The sequence below is a fragment of the Meles meles genome, chromosome 8 (genome assembly GCF_922984935.1).
Source record: "Meles meles chromosome 8, mMelMel3.1 paternal haplotype, whole genome shotgun sequence".
In the NCBI taxonomy this organism is placed as follows: Eukaryota; Metazoa; Chordata; class Mammalia; order Carnivora; family Mustelidae; genus Meles; species Meles meles.
The window spans coordinates 58,043,127-58,054,825 of NC_060073.1; the positions used below are offsets into that span (position 1 = coordinate 58,043,127).

Below are 11,699 nucleotides of genomic sequence, written 5' to 3' on the forward strand. Positions count from 1 at the left end.
GTTTTTTTGTTTTGTTTTGTTTTGTTTTGACAAACAGAAATCACAAGTAGGCAGAGAGGCAGGCAGAGAGAGAGGAGGAAGCAGGCTCCTTGCTGAGCAGAGAGCCCGATATGGGGCTCAATTCCAGGACCCTGAGATCATGACCTGAGCCGAAGGCAGAGGCTTTAACCCACTGAGCCACCCAGGCACCCCAGTTAATGAGAGTTTTTTGATGCTAACTTCTGTGTTCTGTGTTTAATGATTTCTTTATGTCTTCATGATGATACTTTTAGCTACACAGTTCCATTCTCCAGTTATAACATTTCCTTAGTCTTTTGTAGACATTATCCTACAGTCTTCTAGAATCTATCATTACTTTGAAGAAAACTGTTGTTGGCCAAATTGTCATTAATTTGTAGGTAATTATCTTTTCTGTCTGACTGTCATTAGATCCTATTGATTTCTTAGGTGTTCTGTAGTTTCACATGGGTAAATTTCACAGGTATTATTCAAGTGAGAAAATATTACATATGCTGTGATTCTCTTTAAACGAAACTCTAGGGAAGGAAAAATAGTATGGAGGTAGTGTTCAGGCAACCATGCTTTAAGGTCCTGTAGGTGATTCTTTTTATCTTTTTTTTTTTTAATATTTTATTTATTTGACAGATAGAATCACAACTAGGCAGAGAGGCAGGCAGAGAGAGAGGAAGAATATGATGTGGGGCTCGATCCCAGTCCTGGGATCTTGACCTGAGCCAAAGGCAGAGGCTTTAACCCACTGAGCCACCCAGGCGCCCTCTGTAGGTGATTCTTAAACGCAGCTAAAACTAAGCTGTGGCTGTGTAAGTTGGGGAACAGAGACATTAGTTGACCACAGGGGGAGTATTTCAGTCAAGTACTTCACCTTTTAAGCTAAATTGTGAAAAGAATCAACATTTGCTAAGCATTTACTAGATTCTAATCTGTTTATTGTGAATTTTAATACATAACCTTCACAATATATTGTAGAATACATTATCATAAATACTCCCATGATAAGTAACTCAACAAACTCATATTCAATGGCTACTTTAGAGGTGCTAGGATTAGAAGTCTGTCTAGCACTAATGCCATAATTTTCTTATAATATCAAAATGGTTCCATATACACCCAAATCACTCAAAGGGACTCCTAGGAACACAACTTCTCACAGGTGAGCTGTCATAATTGTTGCTACTGGTCATTGCATTCCTCATAACTACACTCATTTAGATCCATTTAGCTAGTGTTTACTTGTGGAACAGAATTCACTGGGGCAAAGTATGTAAACAGTTTCAGAGTCTCAGAGGTACACAGAATCAGTGTACCATTTCTTTCCATATGATTCCATATGATTCTTTCCATATGATTCCTAAAAAGATTGAGATTGAAGAAAGATATGGCAGATGTGAAAATATTATCTTTCTTAGTAACAAAGTGTATTCTAGAGGAACAAGTGTGGTACAAGTGTAGTGAACACTAACTAAACCCCAGAGTTAGGCATATAGTCCTAATCAGAACATGAAGACTTACTACATGGAGGAGCACCAGAGAACACAGGACTGCCTTAGAAAGTCTCACTACCAGAAACTGTTTACATTGGGAGGGGGGGAGGCACAGGGAGAAGGGTCTTAATTACACTCACTCAATTTATTCCTACTGAATTTTCAAATGTACAGCTTCTCCCTAGCACATAGTGAATAAGGGTGGAAAAAGGATGGGCTTCATAATACATGAACATAAAGAATTGGCGAGAGATATTTTGTTCCTATAGTCTGATATAGTTGATTCAGATGTAATAAACATTTACTTTCAGTATAATAATGTGAAACGCTTTTAAAATGTGTGCATTCTCATATTCAGCCCTGAGTTCTTTCTATATATCAACCCATTAAATTCTCATGAAAACTAAAAATGACTTTTAGATTTTATATTGACATTTTACAAATAAAGAAACTGAGAAATAGAGAAATCAGTTGACTTTCTCATAGTCATTGTGATGATTAAAAATGGAGACAGAATTTGAACCTAGGATGTTTGACACCAGGTTTATATTCTCAACTACTACTCTATAGTTAGTTACATATTAACATTTTTACTCTGATATAGCAATGTGACAAGTGCTAAAATAGAATTAGAAAGGAGATATATAATCAGCCTAGGCTAGGGATTATAGGAAGTCAGGCATAGTTCTAGAAGATAGGACATCAGGAACATCAGGTAGGCAAATAAGCAAACTTCCTGTGGATTAGGTCAATTTAAGTAGGTAGTATGTGGAGTGTGTGGTGTGTGTGGAGTATGTGCTCTGTGTGTGTGTGTGTGTGTGTGTGTGTGTGTGTGTATTGGACATTAGAGTGGTATCCAGTTTTGCATTAGCCAATTCTGCATTCATTTCACTTTCTAAGGTTTATCCCATTTCCTCTATCTAACAATTACCCAATTTGATTATTAACTGAGTTTCAACTTTCTAGAATGATAGTTTTCAAAATTCAGGCTTGAACTATCTTAAATATACTTATTGTGTAGGCCCTTTCTAAAACTATTAGACACAAAATGTCTGTGGTGTATCCCATTAAAAAAATCTCATTTACTTTTCATCAAACATTCTGTATATTTATAATTCAGTGATCCAATGTCCATGCCACAGTTGTAGGATGCTGAGAATAAACACACAGATGTCCTACTCAGATAATGTGGCATGAGTTAAAATTCCTACAAAGCTTTATAGTTCTTACTTAGAATACAAAAGGTTGGAAAGAATGTCACTTAAAACATGAAAAAAACTATGTGGTAAATAATCAAAAAAATTCACAACTTTCTTGGACCTGTCAGAAAGTTCAAATCACAGTGTGAATAATCCAAAATTTAAGGAAAGATAGGTAACTCCAAAAAGAGATGGAACATGATCCTGTGCTTACTAGCAGCATGTGTCAGATACTGTACAAGCCACAATAAAGAATTTGTTAAAATTTAAACCAAATTATTCACTGCTGAGTATAAACCTATATGAAAATACAGAATATCTGCGAGTGATGTATAGATGACAAAAAGAGAAGTTCACACTTACTTAGGTTTTTCTCCCCAGACTTAAACTGGTATTCATAAGAAAGTCTGAGTACAGGACTAGACCTTCATCATGCACCAGGCCTGGTGGAGGGGAATAGCTGTCACTGTAAGATGGAAAAGACCCCTCACTCAGGTTCTCTCCCCTAAGGAACAAAAGACTTCACTTGGAGGAAAGCACAAGTGGAGACCCATTGCTTCTGAGACTAAGGAGCAAAAACAAACTCTATAACCCAGGGTGAGACAAGTTCCTTAGACATGTCCTACGGTGCTAGGTAAGGGACAGATCACTGAGGACATTTCATTTTCAAGACTCAGGAACATACTACCTGCCTAAGACAGGCTAAACCAGCTCAGATGGTACTGTAATTTCCTCTGGCTCTTAACCACCAGATTAGCAGGGGTTGAGGAACAAGTAACAGTGCTCTACACCTGAGCGAGTGTGCAGAACATGGAGAGTGGCCTTATTGCAGCACAGGAAATAAGAGAAGATCTAACATTGACTGTGGGGGGGACATCAAGAAAAACCTAACTCATCAGCCACACCCTGAACACAGGGTAAAGTTCAAGGAATGTAATGCATTCACTGAGGACATTCAAAGTGAAAGCATGAAGAATTTGATGACCTGAATAATCCTTTACTTATGAAATAAGTTTTATCTGTACTTAGCAACCTTCTAACACAGAAGACTTCAGGCCCAGGTGACTACATTGGTGGATTTAGTTATTTATAAACATATAATGTATTTTTATCCCCAGGGGTACAGGTCTGTGAATCGCCAGGTTTACACACTTCACAGCACTCACCATAGCACATACCCTCCCCAATGTCCATAAAGTTATTTAAAGACTAAGTACCAATTTTCCAAAAACTAGCCAAAACACATATAAACAGATTGAACTCTAACCAAATCATTCAAGATAAATTGAGGCCACATTATTAAAATCCACTTCATAAGTAGAATGAATAGATAGGGGATGAGTTCAGGGTTGCAACAAGGTTCCAGGAACAGCCACTTGTGCTTATAAATCACACAGCATAACTGACAGCTTCAAATTCAGGATGTGATGGAAATTAATATAAACTCCCTTGAAGAATTTATGATAGCATCTCTTCTTCTTTTTTTTTCTTCTGTCTTATAATCTGTTCTTAAATTTAATTTTCAAGTGAAGAACAGTACAATTGAAATGAGATAAATGCACAATGTGTAGTGGATTTAGAAAATGGTGTGAAACTCATTCAACAATGTGCAATATTTCCATTCAAGTATGTTAATGTAAAGATGTCTAAATGGATCACAAGCTTAAAACATCTTTAAAATAGAAATAAATAGCTATTATCTCATGAGTATCTTCTCTAAGAACTTTGTTTAAGTGGCTACAGCTCCATGTCGGCTGGAGGCAGCTGCTTTGTTGTCATCATATCACGTTTTAGCCAGTCTTGCTTCGGCAGAGGTGTCCACTCAGTCCCTCTCATTTCTGACTAAGTTCCTCACGTAGGTGAACAGGTTCTGGTTAATAAAATTCACTGTTGTGCGAAAGACTTCACGGAGCAAGGATGGTGTGTGATTGGCCACCTTTTTGGCCAAGAACATGGCCAGTATCAGCATGGTCTTCTCTTTCTCCATGTCTGTAGGGTAAGTCTGCATGACCCGCTCCAGCGCAGCAGCAAGGCACTGCCTTCTGTCTTCTTCTGACAGTCTCCTATTCATGAATTGCATTGCCAGGTTCTTCGCCAGTCCTGGGTGGATGCTGCGATCCATATCGTCCCCTATTTTGCGAGCTGCCTGGCGATATCCTGAATGATTTCCTCTTGACCCTGAGAATCTCTCTCCTCACTCGGCAGGAAGCGGCCGCAGTGGTTGCCGTCTATCTGCAGCCCATCGTCTTGCTCCTCCTGCAGGTGAGCTGGCACGGGCAGGTCCCGGCCCAGGACCTCCAACTCTTTGTGGAAATTAGAGTCGGAGTAGCTTTGGAGGAAGCCAAACACCAGCAAGTTTGTGATGCGCTCATCCTGGACGCCTGAGCCATTGCTGACCTTAGAATCCATGGCACAGGTGGTCTGGCAGGCTCCGACTTGCTTCTGGCTTTGTGGGGGTCCTAAGTCAGCAGCCGACCCAGCGGCGGTGGAAGCAAGCCGAGAGACCGGCAGCGAGGGGAGCTGGGGGCCGAGGGCCAGGGGGCCATGAACCGGGCTAGGCCGACTGGAGGCAAAGTCCGACAGCATGTCTCCTATTATAATAAATATAAGTAGGATTTTTTTTTCTAATGGTCATGCTATGGAATATTAGTGTCGTATTTTTGTCAAAGGAGCAATCTGAAGCCAATATTATCTTAAAGTTTCAAATGAAAATTTGTTAGTTGAAAGATCTGAGAAACCCTGCAGTAAAAGTATTGCTAAAAATTTAGTTTTATTGGTCAAAATTTACAAATATATTTCTCCTGACTTATTTCTACAAATAATGTCAATAATACCACCTAGAACTAGAGAACACTGAGTAATGTCATATGGCACAAGAGTACACAGGTACACACTTGGCTAATACTGGACTTAGAACATCACTAAAATTTCCTGCTTTCCATGAGAGACTCCCCTGTGAAGTGTCACAAGACACAGAAACAGAAGTGTCTGAAAAATAATTGTTTGAAAAAAACAGATCAATAAACTAGGCTCTATAAATACTCATCCATCAAGAAGGAACACAACACAGCTTTAAAACAAAAAAAAAGACTATGAATTTTCCAAGATTACCAAGTTTTTACAATTCTGTTCATGATAGAAAATCTCTACTTTTCTCACATGATTACCATAGTCACAGGATCAATTTCATGTCTAACAACATTAACATGGTAAAGTCAAGAATAACATTCTTTCTGAGAGCTAGTCCGGGCATATGGGAAGTGTTTTATCATCTATTATTTTGGGAACCAGCATAATAATGTACTATCTTTGTTTAAATTAGGATATAAGGAAATGTATGGGTTTTATTATGATTATTCATGTGGTTTCTTCTTTTTGGAGGGTTGGTATTTCTTCAAAATGATGTTAACTGAAGAATGTGATGTGTTCAGTCCTAATGAAAGCAGAACAAATTGTTTGTTCTCTTCCACGTGGGGAAACTGAATTATTTCCATACAATGGAAAATTGTAAGATACTTCCATTTATACATTTGACATGGGTCTCGCTTTTCATTTTCTGGGTTTGGGAAGGAGGCTCACAGGTCTCCCCTGAAAGGGGCCTACATAACTTTCAAATGTTCTTTTTCCATTCTGAACAAAGAGAATTAGTGTTGTTCACTTCCTTAATTTGATTCTTTACAAGAGTTATGGTGTTTTCTTGGAAAAGAGTTTGAGCACCTGTTCTCTAATCTGTTTAGTTCTGACCCCATAGATTACAGGGTTCAGCGCAGGTGGAATGACTACGTAGAAATTAGCCAAAAGGATGTGGATATAGCGTTGAATATTCCGGCCAAACCTGTGGGTCATAAATGAAAAAAATGCAGGAGTGTAGAAAGCCAACATGACACACACGTGAGAGCCACAGGTACTCAGTGCTTTGAGCCGGGCATCGTGGGAAGGCAGTCGAAAGACAGCACGAAGGATCTGGACATAGGAAATGACAATAGCTATGATGTCCAACACCAGGATAGAGATGGCACATAAGCCATAGATGATGTTGACCCTGATGCTGGCACAGGACAGGCGGGCAATGCCCATGTGCTCACAGTAAGTGTGAGGAATAATTTGGTGTCCACAAAATGGTAACCGTAGGATGAGTAGAACGAAGGGTATGGCGAAAGACAAAGTTCTCAGTAGGATTATCAATGCAATGATGACTACCACCTTGTTTGTCAACACCAGTGTATACCGAAGAGGGTTACAGATGGCCACATAGCGATCATAGGCCATGGCCACAAGCACCGCCGACTCCATGCCAGTGCAGAGGTGGATAAAGAACATCTGGATGAGACATCCCTCAAAGGAGATTTCTCTCAGGTTGAACCAGAAGACGCCAAGCATCTTGGGGATGGTGGATGTGGACAGGCCCAGGTCGATAGATGACAGAATGGCCAGGAAGTAGAACATGGGCTGGTGGAGGCTGCTCTCAGTCTCAATCACAGAAAGGATGCTGATATTCCCAAGAACAGCTGTCAGGTACACAACAAAGAAAGGGAAACCAATCCATATATGTATATGTTCCAGCCCAGGGATCCCCAGAAGGAAGAAAGAGTAGGGATGAAATAGGGTCGTATTAAGTGAGACCATCTTCCTGGGATATTTTTATAGTAAAAGATCTTATAGATCAAGTACTCCTCATTCACTGAATAAGACTCCTCCTTGCTTAGCACAAAGAGAAAATGAAGGAATCAGTGAAACGTTTATTGTACCTACCCATCATTGAGACCTGAAAGTGTACAAAATTGAATGGTAAAATTAAGCCACGTGATTTCAGTGTACATCATCATATCCATTCAATTAAATTGAATATTGTAATTCAACCAAAATTTTCTGAGTACCTAACATAGATGTGCCAAGTTCTGTGCTAAGACTAATAGCAAAGGATGAGTTAGAGAGGGTTCCTTTTTTGATGGAACTTAAAATTTTAGTAGTTGAAACAGTACTTATGCAAATGAACCATTTAAACTCAGAATATAAGTGGCAAGATAAAATTTTTCCCTTGCTTCTTAGGTGCACAAAATATCTACTGAAAATTATTAAGTATTTTATAGAAAAATCATTTGATTTATGACTATATACATTATTTACAAGTTAGGAACATAAACATAAACACAATGGCAAACATTCTGCATGTATCACATTTCTGAGCTGAACATGTATAATGTGTCTTCAAGGAAACTTCAAGTGCACCAAACCAGAAATTTCTAAGACAATTTTGGATCTATGTAGGCTGCTCACTGTTTAAGTCCCCAAAAAAGTTTTTCATGCCGTAGTCATCTTCTGATCTCTACTTTCTTCCTGGTACCAATATCGGAGAATAAATCTGCCTTGAGGTTTTATCAAGAAGCCAAACCTAACTTCATTTCAAGATAATCCTCTTAATCTGGGTCTGTTTAGAAAAAGATTCACATATTCCTCTTCATTTCTGTTCCGATGATAGGTAAATAGAGCCTTGCCCTTTAAGTGCCTTCCTGCTGATGTCTGTCCAGAAACACAGATCTACACATGGGCACAGAAACATTAATGTACACTTTTATAAAATATAACAAAATTCACAAATATAGTGAGTTAATTTATACAAATATAGTTAATTAATTTATACCACTCCTGGAAACTAAATCCATCATTTATCTGACTATATAATTTATTACAATATATATGCCTTAATAACTCTAAGCACATTGTGATTAAAACCTCTTGCCTTGTCTTTCTTATACATCCATATGGATAGATGATAGATAAATAAATGATAGATGATAGATAGACAGACAGATAGACAGATGTCTGCACACAGAGAGAGAAGGTCTGGAACTTAGTAGAAGTAAGAACTACAATTTTAAGAAGTTACCACCAGCAGAAATTTGCTTTCTTGAAATCCCTCTTCTCTTTTCTTGATGTAATAATTTGCTTGACTAATTATCTTAACTGTCTCCACCCTGTATGTGTGATCAAACTCTTCTTTCTAGGATTTCTTAAGCAATTTGCCCAAGACCCAAGTTGCAATGCACCCTTCCAACACATAGAGACACACACACAAACACACACAGACACAGCATGCCTCCATCCCTAGACACACTTTTCTAATACAGTTAATCTGGCTAGTGTAGTTTGTAGCTTGTTTCTCATTGGCACGGGGCTCAGCAGTCTCACAGAATACTGAGCAGAGGAACAAGGGAAAGGCCTAATCCTATCTGTAGGGAGTGGAGTACATCAAAGGTGATCTATAACAATAATACATTTACCTCAGCCCTCTAGGTTTTTCCAAACTTGTCATGTCAGTAAGTAGATAACCTGCTAGTGGTATGGATTAAATCTACTTTTCTGCTGTTGGTGGTAAACTCTATTGTAAATGTTCAGAAACCTACCAAAATACTTATACGCAGGTAAAGTGAGGATCAGTATTTAGTCTGCTGACCCCTAATGTACAGATTATCTGAAAGCCTGTGATAAGTCAAACCACTTCCACTATAGCTCTCTATTGTGTTCTTATCAATAGGTTTTTACCAGTAATTGTAACTATACTTTTTTGATGTCCCATCTTGACTCATGCAAACCTTGCAAGAATTCAGCTTACATAAAATTACATAGGCATTTTAACCTCATTTCATGCATAGGTGAGGAATCATAGACTCAGAGAGGGGAAATAATTTAACCAAATTTAAGCAAATTTACATGGGAGGAAGACTCTGGGTTCAATTCCTAGTGTCTGCTTCTAAATGTTATGCCTTTTCTTATCTACTAAACTCTAACTTAGCTGAACCACAATCACAGAAAAATAAATCTGATTATAAGCTTCTACTTCATCCCCTTCCCAAATCCCCTGGGTTTAATGCCTTTCCCTGCATATAGAGTTTATCTGATTAAACCTATCCTTCAACATTTTCAGAGATTAGCATTACGCAGTAGAAGACCAAACCATTCCAAAATGATTAGCACTACCTTTAGTTGGAAGAAAGTAGCAAGTGGTTCAGTGTGTTTCACTAGGTTGTAATTGGTGAGAGATAATTTCTGAATAGGTTAAGGTAAGTTCAATTATTATTCTCCCTCTATGTCAAAAATGCACTCAGGATGGGAACATTTATCTAAACTTTAAATTAGATTAGAAGGGACTGAAGGAGAGATAACAGTGAGCAAGAATCAAAACACAGGAAAAAAAGAACCTTGATAAATCAGTAATTAGATAGGCTCAAGGTCAGTGAAGAGCTCTCTGCACAAAAAGAATGGCAGAGGTGTCAGAAGATGCCAGCTGCATGCAGAGATAATATAAGGGTGTATTAGAAATAAAAGCAGCAGTTGCTAATGTGCACATAGAGACTATGCCAACACATTCCTACAGTCAGTTCCCTTATCCCCTGCCTTCAGTCCGCAAGTTTTTCTACTCCCCCATCCTATCATCTACCACTCTTTCTTGTGCTTATCTGGCTACAGATAAGGATCCATACCTCCAAAACATTGTTTACCAGCAAGGACTCCCCAGAAGTTAAGGAGTCTCCCCTAGCAACCTTCTCAGCTCCTTTTGCTTTGGTGGAAGGATTTCTTATACTGTGGCCAAGCCTCAGCATTGGGATTCCCTGGGGAGAATGGGGTCAAGAAAGCTCTGAGATCTGGATTAACTCCTTTTCTAGTGAAATAGAATATACCAGACTCCAATAGACCATACCCTGTTTCTAGACCTTGGCTCCTAAATCTAAGATTAGCATATTTCCAGTGGGATGATGATGATGATGATGATGATTAAATATTATTATTATTTGGGTCTTGTAAATTTTTGTAAACATTTTTTTCAACATGGTTTCTGGAATCAGTTTTAAGCTATTACTTTTGAAATCCTCAAAGGGAAGGAGTGGCTTGTCCAGGCTCCAAATATATATAAGCTAATGATTATATTAAGTATGGGTATACCTTCTTAATATCATGCAACTACCACATTGAGTCAATATTTATTATAATTGAAGTGCTAATAAGTAGAGAAGTACACTAAAATTATATCATAATGACTCAATATTTAGCATAATTGCACTATCCTGAAGTGAGGAAATGCATACTTTTTTGAATCATACAGAAACCTATCATGTCATCCCAGTGGAGTTTTCCCATCAGTAGTGGAAAGTAGGAATAAAAATCCAGAAGGCACAGACCTGTACCCCTGGGGATAAAAATACATTATATATTTATTAAAAAAAAAACAAATTTGGAAGGGGAGGCAAACCATAAGAGACTATGGACTCTGAAAAACAACCTGAGGGTTTTGAAGGGTCAGGGGTGGGAGGTTGGGGGAACAGGTGGTGGGTAATGGGGAGGGCACGTTTTGCATGGAGCACTGGGTATTGTGCAAAAAGAATGAATACTGTTATGCTGAAAAAATAAATAAAATGGAAAAAAAATTAAAAAAAAAATCCGAATCAACAACAAATCAAACCAACTCCACATGCAAGAAGGGAAATAATCAAGATTAGAGCAGAGATCAATGAGGTAGAAACGAGAGATACAGTAGAACGTATCAATGAAACTAGAAGCTGGTTTTTTGAAAGAATCAATAAGATCGATAAACCATTGGCCACACTAATCCAAAAGAAAAGAGAGAAAGCCCAAATTAATAAAATTATGAATGAAAAGGGAGAGATCACAACTAACACCAAGGAAATAGAAACAATCATCAGAAATTATTACCAACAGTTATATGCCAATAAGCTAAGCAACCTAGATGAAATGGATGCATTCCTGGTAAGCTACAAACTCCCAAAATTGAACCAGGAAGAAATTGACAACCTGAATAGACCGATGTCTAGTAATGAGATTGAAGCAGTGATCAAAAACCTCCCAAAAAACAAGAGCCCAGGACCTGACGGATTCCCTGGGGAATTCTACCAAACTTTCAAAGAAGAAATAACACCAATTCTCCTGAAGCTGTTCCAAAAAATTGAAGCAGAAGGAAAACTTCCAGACTCTTTTTATGAAG

At 38.3% G+C, this 11,699-nt stretch overlaps 2 protein-coding genes across 2 annotated transcripts; both read right to left on the reverse strand.

The window, feature by feature from the left end:
* Window positions 1-4,285: 4,285 nt before the first annotated feature.
* On the reverse strand, window positions 4,286-5,231 carry LOC123948944 (BH3-interacting domain death agonist-like). The gene is given in 2 exon segments (XM_046016160.1): window positions 4,286-4,837; window positions 4,840-5,231. Coding segments are annotated over 2 exon segments (585 nt in total). The 5' UTR covers window positions 5,111-5,231; the 3' UTR covers window positions 4,286-4,523.
* A 1,154-nt stretch (window positions 5,232-6,385) lies between these two features.
* LOC123948755 (olfactory receptor 52E1-like) lies at window positions 6,386-7,327 on the reverse strand. The gene has a single exon (XM_046015914.1). The coding sequence runs from the start codon at window positions 7,325-7,327 to the stop codon at window positions 6,386-6,388; it is 942 nt and encodes a 313-aa protein (XP_045871870.1).
* Window positions 7,328-11,699: the final 4,372 nt, after the last annotated feature.

Excerpts from the sequence above, each read along its gene's own strand:
- LOC123948755 (XM_046015914.1), bottom strand. The coding sequence starts at position 7,327 with ATGGTCTCACTTAATACGACCCTATTTCATCCCTACTCTTTCTTCCTT.